We start from the raw sequence: 19,084 nt of genomic DNA on the forward strand, positions 1-19,084 counted from the left end.
ACCTTGAACAGAGTAGGTACCTGTTCAATAATTTTTGCTGTATTAAATCTCTGAACTGCTGTTTCTCCCCCCTCCACCCGTGACATCTACTTAGCCTAGAGATCATGTTCAAATCAATGATTGCTGCCCTTCTTTTGTTCTTCTTCACCCTCTGTTCTTGCTAAAGGGAAGACCAAGGTTGAGATGGTCATGGAGTTATAGAAGACCATTGTGCCCAGCTCATGAAAAATGGAATAAATTTTGAAAAATTTCTTCCAAGGGAACAAAGCCGAAGAGACCAAGAGAGATCTGGCAAAAAGGGAAGCAAGAATTAAGTTGGTTCTCGTAGTCTAGTTTGCAAACAAGTGAAATCAAACTGCCTGTCCTAGAAATACACATATCCAGGGGAATATATCCTTTGTGAGAGATTAATGGAACAGTGTCAAGGATACTAAGGGCAACAGCTATTTAGCAGACAAGGGGCCAATTCCTCTTGCCTCCCCTCCTCACCAAAAACATGAACTTTGAACAACTACAAACCATAAAACTATGGACAGCAATGAAGCAATGAACACTATCAAAGGAAAGAATGCCACATAATAAGGGCTAGGAAGTTGGGATGTTACATTTGAAGCAGACTTTGAAGGGCTGTTGGATGGTGAGTGAGAGAAGAGTAGATCCTTGAGCAGGTCCTGAGGTAGAAACAGCCAGCCACCTGAAGACTTGGAATTGGGAAGGAATAAAAAAACGCATTATTAATCTAGAGTAAATAACATTTTTTAACATAAAGAGTGGGAAAGAATAGCTTGCTTGGTTGAATATATGTTGAATTCTGAGTACTGTTGAACTATGTTATATTAAACAGATATGCAAGTGCTTCTAGTGTGTACCTAAAACGATCTATATAGCAGCAGCAGTGGTAAGCAATGGATGTCCTGTCTTGATACAGTCAGGCTTTGCATTTTGAAGTCTGACATCTCCATTGGGTATTCTTTAATGCCAAAGAAGGGAAACTAAAGTACACTGTTAGATTTTGATGATTCCCACACTTAAAGTACTATCTTTTATTTTTCTGAAAGAATCTACTAATAAATATAAATGTTATCAACAAGAACAAACTACCAAAAATATCACAGAATACTTGACTAAAGCTGTTACTGCAGGCTAGAGGTCTGGGTTCCAGCCTTATTTTTGTCATATGCTAATTATATGATTGTGCAAAACACTTAAGCCCCACTCTGAAGCTCAGTTTTCTAACTGAAAAATGCTGACATCTACTCCATGAGTTGTTATGACTATTCAATGAAATATATGAAAATATCTCACATAATGTCTGGCAAGTAGTAATCATTCAATAAATTATATTCTTCTTAGTCTACTCGTCTATAAAAGAGAGAATAATACATGTTCTCCCTATGTCACAGGATTACTATGAGGGCAAAATGAAATATTGACTATGAAATACTTTAAAAATTTTAAAAATATTACAGAAAACAGAGTTGTTTTAATGTCATTGAAGTCCTACATCCACAAAGTCGTGAATGTCAACTTTTCCCCAACAAAGATAGTGAACCAAATGTGCAGCTTTATTAAGTGGCATCTAAAGAATGCTTAGATCATAGTAAGTGCTCAATAAATCTTTGAAATAGTTTATTTGCTGACTTACTGACTGATCTCCACAAGGTTCTCAAACTCATTGAATGTTTGTTCTTTTTTCCCTCTTGCTTCACACTCTGCGATGGCAGCAAACTCTGGAGATGAACCTCACCAACTTGGTTAAGCGTAACAGTGAACTAGAAAATCAAATGGCCAAGCTCATTCAGATCTGCCAGCAGGTTGAGGTATGTAACATAAATATTTGTGATTTTTTTCAGAGGACCTGTAGGATTCTTTGGGGGGACTTTATCTATCTATCTATCTATCTATCTATCTATCTATCTATCTATCTATCTATCTATCCATCCATCTATCTGGTCATTCATTCATTAATTCATTCATTTATTTGCTTAATCCTTTTATTTTTTTTTTCATCCCACCTCACAACCCCCCTCCCCTCTGACAGCTGTCAGTCTGTTCTCTTATCTAAGTTTATTTCTGTTTTGTTAGTTTATATTGTTCATTGGATTCTACATATAAGTAAAATCATACAGTATTTGTCTTTCTGTGACTGGCTTATTTTCTTCAGCATAATGTTCTTCAGGTTCATCCATGCTGTCACAAAAGGTAAGATTTCCTTCCTTCTTTTTTACGGCCAAGTAGTATTCCATTGTGTAAATGTACCACAGCTTGTTTATCCACTCATCTACTGTTGGGCACTTGGGCTGCTTCCGAATCTTGGCTGTTATAAATCAGTGTTTTTCAACTGCAGTCTACGGACTGGTGCCAGTATCTGGAGCAGTGGTTAAAAAACACTGTTATAAATAGTGCTGCAGTGAGCCCAAGGGTGCATATATTCTTTCAAAGTAGTGTTTTGGGTTTCTTTGGATGTATGTCCAGAAGTGGAATTACTCAGGGGCACTTGAGGGTTATCAGACCGTACCTGGGACATTTGGAGAGGACTGGCTGGTAGTTCTAGGAAGTCTCATTCCTTTAGGATGCTTGTGTTCTAAGAAAAGTGCAGAGATAACAATTGTTAAAAAAAAAAAAAAAGCAGTGGTGATGAGTTGGGAAAAAAACAATCCAAGGGCCAATCTTTTCTCTTTTCTGAACAGCAGGCTGTATAAGAATTCAGCATGAAATGTGTTTCTTTCTTCATCAAACTAGACATCATAGCTCCTTAAAGAGATTGCTGTTGTGCCACAGGGAAGTTTGGAATTTGGGTCCTCAGGGTAGGGTTAGGCTTGTTCAGTGCCATATTATTTCTATAACAATATTATCAGGACTACTCCTCTTCCTACCTTCTTCTCCTTTTGTCCCCATGCCCTTTACCTGGTCCACACTCATCACTTTTCCACTTATTCTTGTCATCAACAAATGATATATATGATAAAGTTATTTGTGAATTATAAAGTGTTACACAGTATAGGTTTTTAAAAAGTGTTATATACATTTCAAAACCCTGGGCTTGCCTGGTCAAGGCACATATGGGAGTTGATGCTTCTAGCTCCTCCCCCCTTCTCTCTCTGTCTCTCTCTCCTCTCTCTCTCCCTCTCTGTCTCTCTTTCTCCCTTTCTCTCTCCTCTCTAAAATGAATAAATAAATTTTAAAAAAAGTGTTATATACATCAAATCTCAGCAGAGTTTATGAGAAGAGTCAACCTCTTTGTAAGTGGATGCAATAAAAGAAATGTTATTTCTCTTTCTCAAGAGTGTGAAACTTTAGCTGTAGGATTTGATTTTCTGTTGATTTTGTTGGAGAGGTAATGGTAGTATTTAAAGTGTAAACACAATTGGGTAAGATATTATAGGACTCCTCATGAGAAGTAGTTGGATAAAAATGTTTTAACTCTATGTAAAACCTGATAGACTAGTTCTAATCTTATTTGTATGACAAATGTAACGGTTCGAATTTGTTTTATTTTTTAAAATAAAATAATTTTGGCCCTGGCTGGTTGGCTCAGTGGTAGAGCGTCGGCCTGGTGTGTGGAAGTCCCGGGTTTGATTCCTGGCCAGGGCATACAGGGGAAGCGCCCATCTGCTTCTCCACCCCTCCCCCTCTCCTTCCTCTCTGTCTCTCTCTTCCCCTCCTGTAGCTGAGGCTCCATTGGAGCAAAGATGGCCCGGGCGCTGGGGATGGCTCTGTGGCCTCTGCCTCAGGCGCTAGAGTAGCTCTGGTCGCAACAGAGCGACAACAGAGCAACGCCCTGGATGGGCAGAGCATCGCCCCCTGGTGGGCGTGCCGGGTGGATCCCGGTCGGGCACATGCGGGAGTCTGTCTGACTGCCTCCCTGTTTCCAGCTTCAGAAAAATACAAAAAATAAAATAAAATAAAATAAAATAAAATAAATAAAATAATTTTATTATAATTTCTTCTCTTAAACCTGCCTAGGGATTCTTATTTAAGAGAGTGTAGAAAATCTTGTAATGTAACAAATCTTCTTTTATGAGTAACCACTCATGATTGTTTGGCTTTCTTAAAATATTGTTGTTTTTTCTTCTTTTATATTGAATTTACTGGGGTGACATTATTAATAAAATTATATATAACATATAATTTTAATGGGATTATTTGTTTTATTAGTGTTGAATTTTTATTTTTATCATCAGTATTTTGTATTGTGTGTTCAACATCCCAAGTCAAGTCTTCCATCATTATTTAGCTCTCCCAAAACCCTCTTCGACCTCTCCTCATCCCCTTTTTTTCTCAGGCAGTCACCATGCTGTTGTCTGTGTCTATGAGTTTTGTTTTTTGTTTTTGTTTTTGCTTATTCCCTTTACATTTTTCACCCAGCTCCACAAACCCCTACTCTCTGACAGCTGTCAGTCGGTTCTCTATGAGTCTGTTTCTATTTTGTATGTTAGTTTATTTTGTTCACTAGATTCCACATATGAGTGAACTCATATGGCACTTGTCTTTCTCTGACTGGCTTATTTCATTCAACATAATGCACTCCAGGTACAACCATAATGTTGCAAAGTATATGGTTTCCTTATTTTTTCCAGCCAAATAGTATTCCAGTGTGTAAATGTACCACAGATTTTTATTCACTCATTTACTGATAGACACTTGGACTGCTTCCAAATTGTGGCTATTATAAATAATGCTGCAATGAACATAGGAATGCGTGTATTATTTTGAATTAATGTTTTGGTTTCTTTGGATATATTCCCAGAAATGAAATATCTAGGTTATAAGGCAGTTCCATTTTTAATTTATTGAGGTAACTCTATACTGCTTTCCACAGTGCCTGCACCAGTTTGTTTTTCCACCAACAGTCCATGAGGGCTCCTTCTCTCCATATCCTCGCCAAAACCTACTGTTTGTTCATTTATTGATGGTAGATATTATGACAGGTCTGAGGTGATAGCTCATTGTGGTTTTAATTTGCATTTCTCTGATGATTAGTGATTTTGAACATCTTTTCATATGTCTATTGGCCATCTGTAGGTCATCTTTAAAGAAGTGTCCATTGAGGTCCTTTGCCCATTTTTAATGGGATTGTTTGTTTTATTGGTGTTGAATTTTTATTTTGAAATTTAATTTAGAAAATAAAATTTTAAGGGGTGGCATGGTAAATAAAAGTATATAGGTTTCAGGTAAACATTTCCATAGCATTTGAATTGTTGGTTGTTAAAGCTTGCGCAGTGGCAGTATCGTCGCCAATGAGGTTTATCCGAGGCACGATTGTTGCTAATTGAACTGTTGATTGTGTTGTGTGCCTATCACCCAGAATAAAATCATTTTCTGTCACCTTATATTTGTCTCTCTTCACTCCCCTGGTAACCACTTCATTTTTGTCTATGTCCCTGAGTCTCAGTTTTATATCCCACCTATGTGTGAAATCATATAGTTCTTTGCTTTTTCTGATTTATTTATTTCACTCAGTATAATGTTCTCACGATCCATCCATGTTGTCATAAATGGCAATAGGTCATTATTTTTTATGGCTGAGTAGTATTCCATTATATAAATGTACCACATCTTCTTTAAATAATCCTCTATTGAAGGACACTTGGTTGTTTCCATGTCTTGGCCACTGAATAATCCTGTGATGAACATGGTGGTGCATGTGTTTTTATGTACCAGTGTTTTCAAGTTTTTTGGGTAGATATAGGGATTTTGGGTCATATAGGAGTTCTAGTCTTAGTTTTTTGAGAAACCACCACACTTTCTTCCATAATGGTTGTACTAATTTGCATTCCCACCAGCAGTGAATGAGGGTTCCTTTTCCTCCACAGTCTCTCCAACACTTGATATTACCTGTCTTGTTGATAATAGCCAATCTAACAGGCATGAGGTGGGATCTCATTGCAGTTTTGGTTTTTCTGCAGGGGTCAAGGTGTCATCAAGTTTCATTCTTTTGCATGTGGTTTTCCAATTTTCCCAGTACTATTTATTGAAGAGAATTTCTTTACTCCATTGTGTGTTTTTGGCTCCTTTGTCAAAGAGGATTTGTCCATATATATGTGGTTTTATTTCTGAGTTTTTAATTCTATTCCTTTAGTCTGTCTGTCTTTTTTTTTTTTTTTCCAATACCATGCTGTTTTGATTAGTATGGCTCTGCAGTTTAATTTGAGTTAAGTAGTGTGATAACTCTGGGTTCATTCTTTTTTCTTAGGATTCCTTTGGCTATTCAGGGTTTTTTTTTTTTTTTTTTTTTTTTTTTTTTTTGTGGTGCCATACAGACCTGGTGGGTTTGTTTTTTTTCTTTGTTCTATTTCTTTAAAAATTGACATTGAGATTTTAATGGAGTTGCATTAAATTTTTATACTGCTCTGGGTAAAATTGCCATTTTAACTATGCTGATTGTTTCTATACATGAATGTGGAATATTTTTTTATTCAGTGTGTCTTTTTCAATTTTTTTTCAATAATGCTTAGTAGTTTTCAGTATATAGGTCCTTCACATCCTCTGTTAAGTTTACTCCTAAGTATTTTTTTTTTTGATGCAATTGTAAAAGGAATTGTACTTTTTACTTCATTTTCTGAAGTTTCATTGTTGGCATATATGAAAGCTGTAGACTTTCTGCATATTGGTTTTGTATCCTGAGACTTTACTGTATTTGTTTGTGGTTTCTGTTAGTTTTTCGATGGAGTCTGTGCTAATTTCTCCCCTTTCATTTTGGATTTTGTTTGTATGAGTCATTTCTGTTTTTTTCATAGTAAATCTAGCCAGAGGTTTGTCAATTTTATTGATCTTTTCAAAGAAACATTTCTTTGTTATGTTAATTTTTCTTTAGTTTTTCTGTTTTTATTTTATTTAGTTCTGCTCTAATTTTTACTCTTTCCTTTCTTCTGCTGACTTTGGGTTGTCTTTGTTCTTATTTTTCTAGTTCTTTCAGATGTAATGTTAGGTTGTTTACCTGGGATTTCTCCTGTTTATTGATATAAGCCTGTAATGATATAAACTTCCCTCTTATTACTGCTGTTGATGCATCCCAGAAGTTTTGATATGTAGTATTGTCATTGTCATTTATTTGTATATATATTTTGATCTCTGGTTTTATTTCTTTTTGACCCAGTAATTTTTTAGAATTATGTTGTTTAATTTTCACATTTTGTGAGTTTCTTTTCTTATTTTTGGAATTGAATTTTATTTTTAAAGCCTTATAGTCAGAGAATATACTTGGTATCATTTCTATCTTTTTGAATCTGTTGAGGTTAGTTTTGTGGCCCAACATATGGTCTATCCTTGATAATGTTCCTTGCACACTGGAAAAGAATGTATAGTCTGAGGTTTTATGATGAAATGTCCTATAAATTTCTATTATGTCCATTTGGTCCAGAGTATCATTTAAGGCTGATGTTTCTTTATTGATTTTCTGTTTGGATGATATATCTAAAGCCATCAGTGGTGTATTGCAATCTCCAAGTATGATTGTGTTTTTGTCTGCTTCTATTTTTAGATCAGTTAGTAGATGTCTTATATATTTTGGTGCTCCCTGGTCAGTGCATATATATTAAGAAGTGCTATATCTTCTTGATACATAAGCTTCCTTTTATCATTATAAATGTCCATCTTTGTCTCTGGTTACCTTTGTTGTCTTGGAGTCAGCATTGTTAGATATGAGTATGGCTACACTTGCTTTTCTTTGGATATTATTTGATTAGAGAATTGTTTTCCAACCTTTCACTTTGAATCTACTTTTGTCCTTGCAGCTTAAATGTATCTCTTGAAGATAGCATATGGTTGAGTTTTGCTTTTTGATTCAACCTGCTACTCTGTTTCTCTTTATTGTTGAGTTCAGTCCATTTACATTTAAGGTAATTATTAACACAAGGATTTACTATAGCCATTTTATGTTTTGTTTTCTTGTAACTTTATGTTTTGTTTGGTTCTTTTCTTTTTTGTTTCCGTCAGTTGTTTTAATTTGGTGGTATTCAATATACTTCTTTCCTCTATTTCTTTTTTTCTTTTTTTTTTTTTTTTTTTTTACTGTGTGTTTCAGTGGTGACTTTTTTTGTGAGTAATTACCATTAAGATATTAAGAGAAAAATGTTGATATGTACAAAATTCCATAGTCTTATGAGTGCTTCTGCACATCATCTTTTTTTGCTAGTGCAGATCTTTATCCTCTCCCCTTTTGTTATTGTTGTCATAGATTATCTGTGGTAGTGTTTTGTTTTGTTTTTTGTAACCTTGTTGGAGGTTTTACTTGTAGTTATTTTGTTTGTTTTGTTTGTATCAGGTAGAATAGCCTCCTTGAGAATTTCTTGCAGTGGGATTTTCTGGTGATAAATTCCCCCCAGTCTCTGTATGTCTGCAAAAGTTTTTATTTCTCCTTCATATTTGTAGGATAAGTTTGATGGATATAATATTTTTGGCTGGTAATCCCTCTCTTTCAGTGCTTTGAATGTTTGGTTCCACTCTCTTCTGGCTTGTAGAGTTTCTGCTGAAAAGTCTGATGATAACCTAATGAGCCTTCCTTTATATGTTATGTTCTTCTTCCTAGCTTCCTTGAGTAATTTTTCTTTGTCGTTGAGTTTTGACAATTTTATTATAATATGCCTTGGAGAAGGTCTTTTTAAGTTGAGGTAACTCAGCATTATGTTTGCTTCTTGGATTCAAGTATCTAACACTTTTCATAGGCCTTGGAAATGCTCATTTGTTTGAGTAGGCTCTCCATTCCCTTCTCCCTCTCTTCTTCCTCTGATATACTTAGTAGTTTTATATTGCTCTTTCTTATGGAGTCAGAAAATTCTTGTAGAGCTCTATTATTTTTTAAATAATTCATAGGTCTCTCTCTTCTCTCTGTAGCATTTCTTGTTGCATGTCTTTGATGTCACTGATTCTCTCCTCTATCTTTCCTGTTCTGTTAGCTAAACTTGCTACTTCATTTTTCAATTCATATATTGAGTTTTTAATCTCTGTTTGTTTCTTTTTTAAAGTTTTAATATCCTTGGTAAAGTGTTCATTTTTTCATTATTTTTTTCAATGTTTATTTTTTCATTAATTTTTTTAGCTCATTAAATTGCCTTATCAGTGTTGTCACTCATCTGATTGAGTATTTTCATAACTTCAATTTTGAATTCTCTATTGATTAGCTCCAAGGTTTTCATGTGATTAAGATTGCTTTCTGGAGATATTTTGCGTTCTTTTTGAGCTATGCCTCTTTCTTGTGTAGCCATGGTATTCATTTTATTCTTCCTTTATGGAATTTGAGAATGGTATTGTTAAAAAATATAACAAAAAAACTAAAAAATAAAAATACATTAAAAATAGAAAATACTTTAAAATAATGAAAAATAAGAGAGAAAACCCACAAAAAACAAAAATCAAATACCAATAAAAGAATCATACAAAACACCCACTAAATACAAAAATAAGATATATATAATTTAAAGAAAATGAAGTTCAAAAGAAAAAAGAAGAAATTTCAGGTTTGAGAGGTTTTTCTGTTTTTCTTCCAGTAGGTGGCACTGTATTACAAGTATCAGCTCTGTGAAATTACTGTGCTGACCTCTGCTAAGATGTTGCTGTCTCAATGATGGAGGCGGGGCACAATCACGATGATGGGTGGGGCATGTTGTGAGTGCTTTATAGCTTTAGGAATGGTGATCTGGCCTCCAGGCACTCCTCATCACATCTCAACAGACCAGAGGTCCAGACACAGAGCACCTCTGTTCTTCAGGAGAAAGAGTGGCTCTGGAGAACTAGCTGTGGGATTTGTTTTTTTCTGCCACTCTCTGAACTTAGGGAGGTGAGGGAGGCAGGATTTGTGGGGGGCAGGGTCACACTTTGTTTTTCTTTGTCTCTGTGCCAAATGAAGGCTATCAAAAGACCTAAGGAATACTGGCCATGACCCCTCATTTTGCATCTACTTTGGTTTTGTATCTTCCTCACTGCTCTCAATCTCACCACTTCTCCTGGCAGAATAAGACTCAAGCACTCGGGTTTCTCTTTTCTCCAGAGCCCTGGCAGGGAAAAATCCAGGCAGTCTGGGTTTCTCTTTTTTCCAGGACTCAAACGCAGTGTGTCTTATCTTTCACCCTGCTTTCCCAACTTTTGCTACCTTTAGTTAATTCCACATGCAGATCTTTTCAGGCAAGCCTGCGAGCTCAGTTGCTGTTCTTCCACTGCATTATAGTTCAATTTGTTGAAATTTCAAGTGGAGAGATCAAGGGTATCTCTCACATTGCCATTACTCTGATGTCATCTTGATTGGTATTGAATTTAATAAGTTATATGTAAATTTTGGATATTAATCCCTTATCAGATGTATCATTGGTGAATATGTTCTCCTATTCAGTGGGTTGTCTTTTCATTTGGTTGATGGTTTCCTTTGGTGTGCAATAATAAATTTAGTTCAATTGTAGTTCCAATTGTTTATACTGTTATGAGAAATGTCAGCAGTTTTACTGCCTGTTTTCATCTAGGATTTTTTATTTTATTTATTTATTTGGTTTCAAGTCTAACATTTAAGTCTTTAATTCATTTTGAGTTTATTCTTGTTTCTGGTATAAGAGGATGATCTAGTTCAGTGATGGTGAACCTTTTTATAAAAACCATGCACTTTTGCAGTGCTGGTCAACCTGGTCCCTGTCACCCACTTTGGGCGTTCCAGCTTTCATGGTAAGTGGTAGCAGAGCAACCAAACGATGCCACGATTGACCCGCCATGAAAGCTGGAAAGCCCACTAGTGGGCAGGAGGGACTGGGTTGACCAGCACTGCAAAAGTGGGCAGTTTTTATAAAAAGGTTCGCCATCATGGGTCTAGTTACATTTTCTTTTTTTTTTTTTTTTTGCATATATTTGTCCAATTTTCCCAACATCATTTTTTGAGTAGACTATCTTTAGTCCATTGTATATTTTGCCTCCTTTCTCAAATTTTAATTGACCATAGAGGCATGGGGTTATTTCTGGGCTCTATTACTTCTATTGATCTATATGTCTGTTTTTACACCACTACCTTGCTATTTTGATTACTATGGCCTTGTAGTATAGTTTGATATCAGTTATCATGATTCCTCCTACTTTATTTTTTTCTCAATATTTCTGTGGCTATTCAGGATCTTTTATGATTTCACGTAAATTTTTGGAATATTTGTTCTAGTTCTGTGTAATATGCCATTGGTACCTTGATAGGAATTGTTTTGAATACATAGATTGCTTTGGGTAATATGGACATGTTAATGATGTTCATTTTTCTATCTATGAACACAGTGTGTGTTTCTGCTTATTTGTATCTTCTTCAATTTCTTTCTTCAGTGTCTTATATTTTTCTGAAGACTCATTTTTTTACCTCCTTGGTTAAATTTATTCCTAGGGTTGTTTTATACAAATGTTAATGGAATCATTTTCTTAGTTTCCCTTTCTTCATTATTGGTGTATAAAAATGCAACTTATTTCTGGATGGTTATTTTGTATCTTGCTACTTTACTGAATTCATTTATTAGTTATAGAAGTTTTGGTGGAATCTTTAGGGTTCACTATAAACAGTATCATGTCATCTGCAAATAATGATAGTTTTACTTTTTTCCTTGTCAATTTTGATGGCAAATTATTTCTTCTTGTTGTCTGATTGCTGTAGCTAGGACTTCCAGAATTATGTTGAGTAAGTGTGGTGAAAATGAACATCCCTGTCTTGTTCCTGATCTTAAGGGTAACGTACCTTAAACTATCTTACATTTAACAAAAATTTTATTTTATTATTTTGTTGGTCTGCCTGGGTGATTTTTTTACATTGTCTTTCAAATTGCTGATTTAATCATTTTGCTTCATCCAATGTAATGTTATTACTTCCAGTGTATTCTTAATTTTGAATATACTAGTCTTCATTTCTGACTGGTCCTTTTTTATAGTTTCTATGTCTTTTTTCATGCTGTTGAGCATCCTTATAAGATGCTTTGAACTCTACATCTGATAAGTTGCTTACCTTAATTTAAGTTAGCTTCTTTTCTAGAGATTTCTTCTGTTATTTTTGTGGGGGGGAGGGCTACTTCTGTATCTCCACATTATGGCTTCTCTTTGTTTCTATGCATTAGATGAATCAGCTACAACTCCCAGTCTTGGTGAGGTAGCCTTAAGTGGTAGGTGTCCTTTGGGGTCCAGTGGTGCTATCTCTTTTATCACCTGAGCTGAGCGCTCCAGGAATGTCACTTTTGTGAGTTATGTGGTTCCTCCTGTTGTAATTTAGTCTTGATTGCTATTGTCCCAATTGTGCATGGCATCAACCCTCAGGTTAGCTGACTGTGAGGCTCAACTTCAACCACAACATACAAGCTGCTGTGCTGGTGCTGATCACATGAAGTGGAATTCACCTTAGCAGGATTAGATGCCTGACAAGATCCCCCTTTGGATATGCCACTTGTGAAGCTTATTAGGTCTTGTTCTGATGTTATCTGAAGCTGGCCATTGGGGATGTTGGTCTAGGACTTTAGGGAAGGACTTTGGTGCAGACCAATATCAGATGCTGCCCATGACTGGTCCTGAGCAGACTGTTTGGGGCTACAAGCATTCCACATTTTGTGGCTGCCTCTTCTAAGTTTAGGTGCACGTAGGAAGGGTCAAGTTGCACAACAAGGCCAGCTTTTACCAGCATTAGGCCTGGGGACATGGCAACGAAAGCCCCAAAGCACCCTGAGATTCACTTCCACCTCCCTTTGCCTGCCTTTTCCTTAGTAGACTCAGTCACTGAAAGAGCCTCTGGCATTACTCAAGTTGCATGAGGTAGGTTCTTGCTGAGTCACCAGGTAGGGGTGATTGGTGTTCACCAGATTGATACAAGTTCAAACTCAGTGTTAATGCTGGGCCTGAAGCCACTTAGTAAATGCTTATGGTTATGCCAAGTCTAACTGCCACCTTCTGTGTGCTTGCATAGCTTTGTGTTGGAGACCCAGATAATAATCAGGGTGAAGCCAGCAGAGATTATTGGACCCAAACAGACCAAGAGTTGGCTGTGTGGATGAAGGGCTCTGCACAAGTCGGACATGTGAGGGGAAAATAGCTCCTGTCTTAGAGCCATATAACTCAGTTTGTCTCAGATTCTGCCAGGAGGAGTCTGAGCTCAGCAAGGCAGGGCCTCTGGGAGTTGGGAGAATGGGGCTAATGATTCTACTGTGAGAGAGAGGTACCCATCAGGTTTCAGGGAAGTGGATGGTGTGCCCTCCCACCCCAGATTTACATAAGTCAGTCTGTTCTGGATTTTGCCCCACACTTTGCAGGGCAGAACCACCAGGAGTTGGGCTGGGGGTGGGTGATGGAAACCTGAAGATTGCCACTGATGGGATTCTGGAAGGTGAGGCTAGTTAATCTCCTATGAAGGGGAAAAGCCAGTTAAGTTCATGGGAAGTGTGCCCATCCCAAAGCTACACACAGTCACTGACATCCCCTGAGTCTTTCCAGACCTCTACACAGCAGCTAAGGCAGCTGACTCTTCAACAGGGCATAAACTCTTCAGGCAAGGGGGAGTCCAGAAGGTGGAACTGTTGCTTTTATCCAGGGTGATGCTGCAATAAGCAGAGTGCTCTACCCAAGAAAATGGCATCTTTGATGTGGGAGAGGGACTCAGCACAGGGATCCTGGTGGCTGTCCCTTTAGCTCTCTCCCTAGAGCCACAAACACTAGATTCTTCCCCATGCTACTCTAGCTGGGTACCCTCTCTCCATTGGAGCCCAAGGTGAGTGGCTGTGAATGAAATTTTGTGGTTTGGCCTTTTAAAAGGAGGCCTGTGTCTCTAGTGGGCTCTCATCATTCCCTGGCAGACAGAAACCATGCTACTTTTCACAGCCAGATGTTATGTGGGTGCCTCTTCCCAGTTCTGGTGCTCTGGGCTGGGAAGCCTGACCTTCAGTTGAGACCTCATGCTTCTCAGGGGGAACTCCCAGGAGCTGAGATATCCCTCTGGAACCACAGCTGCTGCCTGTAGGAAAAAGGCAAGCCCTTGTTCATGTCTTTACCTTTCCTGCCAGTCTCAATATGGCTTCTTTTATAAATTCTTGGTTGTAAGACTTCTCTTCAGCTAGTCTTTAGTTCGTTATTCAGGATGACTGTTCTATAATTTAGTTGTAATTCCAGTTTGATCCTCAGAACAGGTGAGTGTAGCTTTCACTTATTCTGCCACCTTGAATCCCAACAGTCATTCAATTATTGGGTTTCTTAAAATAGGGTGTACTTGGATTATATACTTGTATGATAGCAATTTGATCATTGTTGCACACTCCATTTGTGGAAGAGAGTAGAGCAATATGTAGGGTACGTAGGATACCAGTCAAATTCATATGTAAGATTGTACAATGGGCTAGAGAATTTAGGAAGAAGCATAAAGAATGGAAAGAAAAATATTGGAATGTAAGTTGTAAAACTGGGTTCTAGACTTAAATCTGCCATTAACTGGTAATATAAACTTGAATAAGTCATTAAGCTTCTCAGCTTCATTGTCCTTACCTATAAAATGATTTGTTGAACTGACTACATGACCTTTGATGTGTATCTCCAAGATTTCATGATTCTGTGAATGGTTACTTTCTTTATTCTCTCTTTTTTTTTAATAAATTTTTATTAATGGTAATGGGATGACATTAATAAATCAGGGTACATATATTCAAAGAAAACATGTCTAGGCTTTATTCTCTTTTTACTCTCTTCATTCTTATTCTTTCCATAAGGCAAGAAGTAAAACAGAAGGCATTTTAGAGTGGTTTTCAGCTAGTCAGAATCACTCTATGTCCCACTGTATCAAAGCTTCTGATTATGCTGTTAGATTACAGTATTATAAACTCACACTAGAGAAGAGACAAGGAAGTATTGTAAGTAGCAGACAAGATAAGGAATCCCTTGGTTTAGAATTTGCATGATTAAGGGTGGGGTAACAGCTAATAGTGAATAAATTCTGGTTATAAATTATAATCATCTCTTTCTTAATTGTCATAAAAACATTATTAAGTATAGAGCTATGTGTAGTCAAATTAGCAAAGTAAGTAGTGTATTTTCATTATTTGTTAACATTGTATCCTATCCCTGGGGAGATTATCACTCTCTCCAGCCTTATCCAAACGTAGCTCTGTTCCGACATTTCCCAGCCCATTGTGCCAATCAAACTTTTATATTCAGGACCTTTCTCTTTTCTAGTAGCAAGGAGCTAGTCTTATAAAACAATGCATCATTGTGTTAATAGAGGAGGACTCATTCTTGACATCTAGGTCACAGGTGATATTTTAACAGCACCTTTCTGAAGTTAATATTCCTACTTAGCCTTCAAGGGATGACACTAGTACTTATAAATGTAAGCAAAGTAGAAGGGAACAGCAGCCCCATCATGAACCAGCAAAGGAGGTGTTTAAGAGGCTCCCATAGGGATACTTATTAAATCCATCCTGTAGGCCATTATCTGCTCTACAAAAGGTCGCCTTTTACTAATAGCTATGTATGGCATTGTACCAGGTATAAAGAAAAATGGCATAGACACAGTATTTACCTTGGAGGACTTAAACAGTACCCAAATCTACCCTGATGTGGATACACATGTGCAGGAAATATGAACACTGGACTAAAAATATTAACAATTAGGAAAGAATTGTAAGATACTGCATTTCATGTCAAAGGTGACAGTATATTCTGGGAGTTACTGTATTTTTTGTTCCAGAAGACGCACTTTTTTCCCCAAAAAAGTGGAGGGGAAAATGCCCGTGCATCTTATGGAGTGAAAAATACAGTATTATATTAAATATTTTAATACACCATTTGGTTCAGAGTATTTTTTTTCTTATTTTCCTCCTTAAAACCTTAGGGGTGTCTTATGGTCAGGTGCATCTTATGGAGCAAAAAATACAGTAACTTCATAGTCTATTCAGTTTAAAATTCTGTCTTTGACAATAGCTCTCTAGGACGGATTATGGAAGACCATGGTTGTCCCCTATGACATCATCCCTTCTGAAAGGTTAGGGATGTGCCCTAAACTTCCCCATAATAACAGGGTGAGTCCAGGGTACTTATTATAGTCATTCAGCACAGAGCCCGTGTGTCCAGAAGCCTTTAGGACAAGCTCCGGCATTAGAAATGCAATTAAAGAAAGAACTTGAGAATTCAAAAATGCTTATAAATATTTTATAAATAAAATAAATAGTAGCATACTGTCCATCATGACAGCCAGACACTGAATGACGATTTGCAAGTTTTTCAGTTTATCTAATCCAGATTGGTCCATAGCAAGTGATTATATTCATAGTGCAAACCAGGCATTTCACTTTGGGTGGAGGTGGAGGATACCAGTTAAGGCACTTCTGAGAAAACTGAAAGGGGCTATTTTCCTGCCAAACCTGGTCCCCTTCCTTATTGCCTACAAATGTTTTTGTCACAGATTGATTTTTCATAAAGAGACTGTAAATACTGCCTCCCTCACCCGGTTCTTTTTCCCTGTTCACTATTCTCCTCAGAAAGTAAACAAAGTTGCACTCTTCCTATTATTACAGAAACAGAGATTAGGATCACCACAGATTTGTTAGCTGAATTCTTTTGTAATGCAGCTTGTTGTTGATGCTGCCTGGCTTTCAGAATACAGTACATAGGCAGCTGGAAATTTTTTTTATTGGGGCTGGAGAGCACAGAACGGAGGTTGAGGAAGACTGAAAATTCAGTTAATCTAGTTAAGGAAGGACATTCTTTGACCCTGCTACTTCAGCTACTTGATCTCTATATATAGTTCTTTGTCCTGTCTCATCAGGCATCCTTTGTTTACATTTCCAAAGGAAATCTCTGTTTAATGCATAGCCAAAGCAAAATGTATACTAACAGATGAGTTTCCTTTTAGCTTCCAAGACTGTACAGATTTTTGAATAACTAACATTCCTGAAAATATTGAGGAGAAGGATAATAGTTAAATACTTCGTAATCAGTCAACATTTCTTGAGCAAGCACTATGCACTTAACTGTGGTGAGCAATTTGAAGGCTAGAAAAGAAACGTTTTTGATTGCCTCCAGGAACTTTTAGTCTAGAAAAGGAAAACACAATGTCTCGTGAAGAGAGGAGTATTTATAAAGCAGCATGCTGTGCAGCATAGAGTACAAATGAATGCAGTATAACTCTTTCATTTTTACTTATTTAATCTTGTTCACTTTTAGGACATTGAGCTTATTAAAGAACTATTCTGGATATTTTGTGTGTCACCTGTTTTCCTCCCTAGAACTGCTACAGTACCATGGGTTAGTCCATCCCAGAAGCTTCATAAGCAGATCAATTTCTTTCTTACTCTTCTCAAGCCTTTTAAGGAATTGGATGACACTGCTTTTTAACATTAAGAGGAAAAAGATAGAAAGGAGATGAGTTGGAAGAAAGGGAGAGTTTCCATACTTTGGGAGATTTCAACTTTTTCTCTTGCCACGAAGTCTTAGGTTCAATAGTTTTCAGAAGTCTTTCTCTTCAAGTTCAGACTGCAGATGGCTAGGTATTTTCTCCTTTCTGTTCCTAATTGGTCGCTGAAAGGGGATTTGGTTAGGCAAAAGCAAGAATTGAGGACTGCTTCTTCAAGCATAAATATAGATGTTTTAATTAATTTAAAATTAACTTTTTTAGAAAGCACAGCTAATGGATGATTTCAGCAGATGATACTTAAATTTTTTTAAGTGATCCATCTAAAAGAAACACTAGAATCTAAATCATTAAGGCACAAATACGTTTGTTGGAGGAGTCTTCTCCAAGCACTAAGAAAATGACAAAATAGAGTGATTAGAGTGAAATAAATGGAATCAGGGAAAATTTGATAATGAAAGTGCATATTACCCAAATGTTAAAAGAAGAAAAATAAATTACTCTCTCTTGAGACAGAGAGCAGAGGTATTAGTGGAGGTATAAATGAGCAAATTGTATGGGCAAAATGATACACCAATCCCTGGGCACACACCTGGTAGATAGAGAGAATTATCAATTCCCCCTACCCCTAAAGAACTTGAAAGGTAAAATGTGAAATACAATGTGAAGTGATAATTATTGTCATGAAAGTAAGTGCAAGAAGATGAGCTAGAACAGAGAAAGAAACATCTCAGTCTGCCTGAAGGACCTAGGAAAGACTGCAGAACAGATATGAAAATGAGTTATTTTGAAATAAAAGTAGAATTTTGCCAACAAACATGAGATAAGGAAATGAAGAGAACCACATGCAAGGACACGGAAGGGTAAACAGCATATGGGTGTTCAAGGAACTACCAGAAGTTTGGTTCAGTCAAATGTGAAATGTGAGAATTATTGCACGAGGTGAGTATGGAGAAGTTGTTAGGGCCTAGATAAGGAAGGGCCTTGTGTGCCATGTATGGGTGTTCAGATTTCATCCTGAAGACTCTGGTAAGCCATGGAAGGATTTAAAGCAGGTGAATAACTGGATAAGCTCTACATTTCTGGCAATCCTGAATGGAGCTATATGAAGCATGGGTCAAGCTTCAAAATTGAAGGCAGAGACCATTTAGGTGGGAAAGAACAAGGCCCAGCCAAAGGCAGTGACAGTAGGTTTAGGGAGGAGAGGAAAAATTCACATTTCTAGGAGGTGGAATCAGTACTACCTGGTGATCAATTAGATGCAATGGGTGAAGGGGTGAGAAATTAGTAGGATGATCCACAGGTTTCTGGCTTGAGTGACTGAATGGATGTGTTGTTTTAGACATGTGAAGTTTTTCGTCCTGTGGGTCAAAGATTCTGGTAGGAAATGCCTAGTAGGCAGCTGGCTAGCTGGAACTGGAGGTCAGGAGAGAGGTCTGGCAAAGGGATGAGTACTTGGGAGTCATTACTGTCCAAGTAGCACTTTGAGTCATGGAGAATGTGTAGAATGAGAATATGGCCTAGGCCAGATCAATACAGTTGTCTGTCAATCAGAATACAATAACCAACTGACCTTACAAAAATAAATGGGAAGACTGTGGATCTTTCTGAGATCACTAAGGGACAGTGTGCATTTAAAAAATTGGATATCAGAAGTAAATTATTCATTTGTGGAAATAATTGACATTTTAGATCGTACCTTCATAAACACTGAGAGTAAGTAATCCATAATGAAGATTTCCTGTGTTCTAGGTAAGCACT

The 19,084-nt window shown here is 37.0% G+C and overlaps 1 protein-coding gene and 1 pseudogene across 7 annotated transcripts in view; both read left to right on the forward strand.

Moving 5' to 3' along the window:
• MID2 (midline 2) overlaps positions 1-19,084 on the forward strand; it is a 206,770-nt gene that overhangs the window by 91,496 nt on the left and 96,190 nt on the right. For all 7 annotated transcript variants that reach the window (XM_066356105.1, XM_066356100.1, XM_066356107.1 and 4 more), the window contains exon 3: positions 1,725-1,820. In XM_066356105.1, the coding sequence (XP_066212202.1) occupies positions 1,725-1,820 (96 nt within the window). The remainder of the gene's footprint in view (positions 1-1,724; positions 1,821-19,084) is intronic.
• On the forward strand, positions 5,212-5,339 carry LOC136386566 (U4 spliceosomal RNA; annotated as a pseudogene).

Source organism: Saccopteryx leptura, chromosome X (genome assembly GCF_036850995.1).
Source record: "Saccopteryx leptura isolate mSacLep1 chromosome X, mSacLep1_pri_phased_curated, whole genome shotgun sequence".
NCBI lineage: Eukaryota > Metazoa > Chordata > Mammalia > Chiroptera > Emballonuridae > Saccopteryx > Saccopteryx leptura.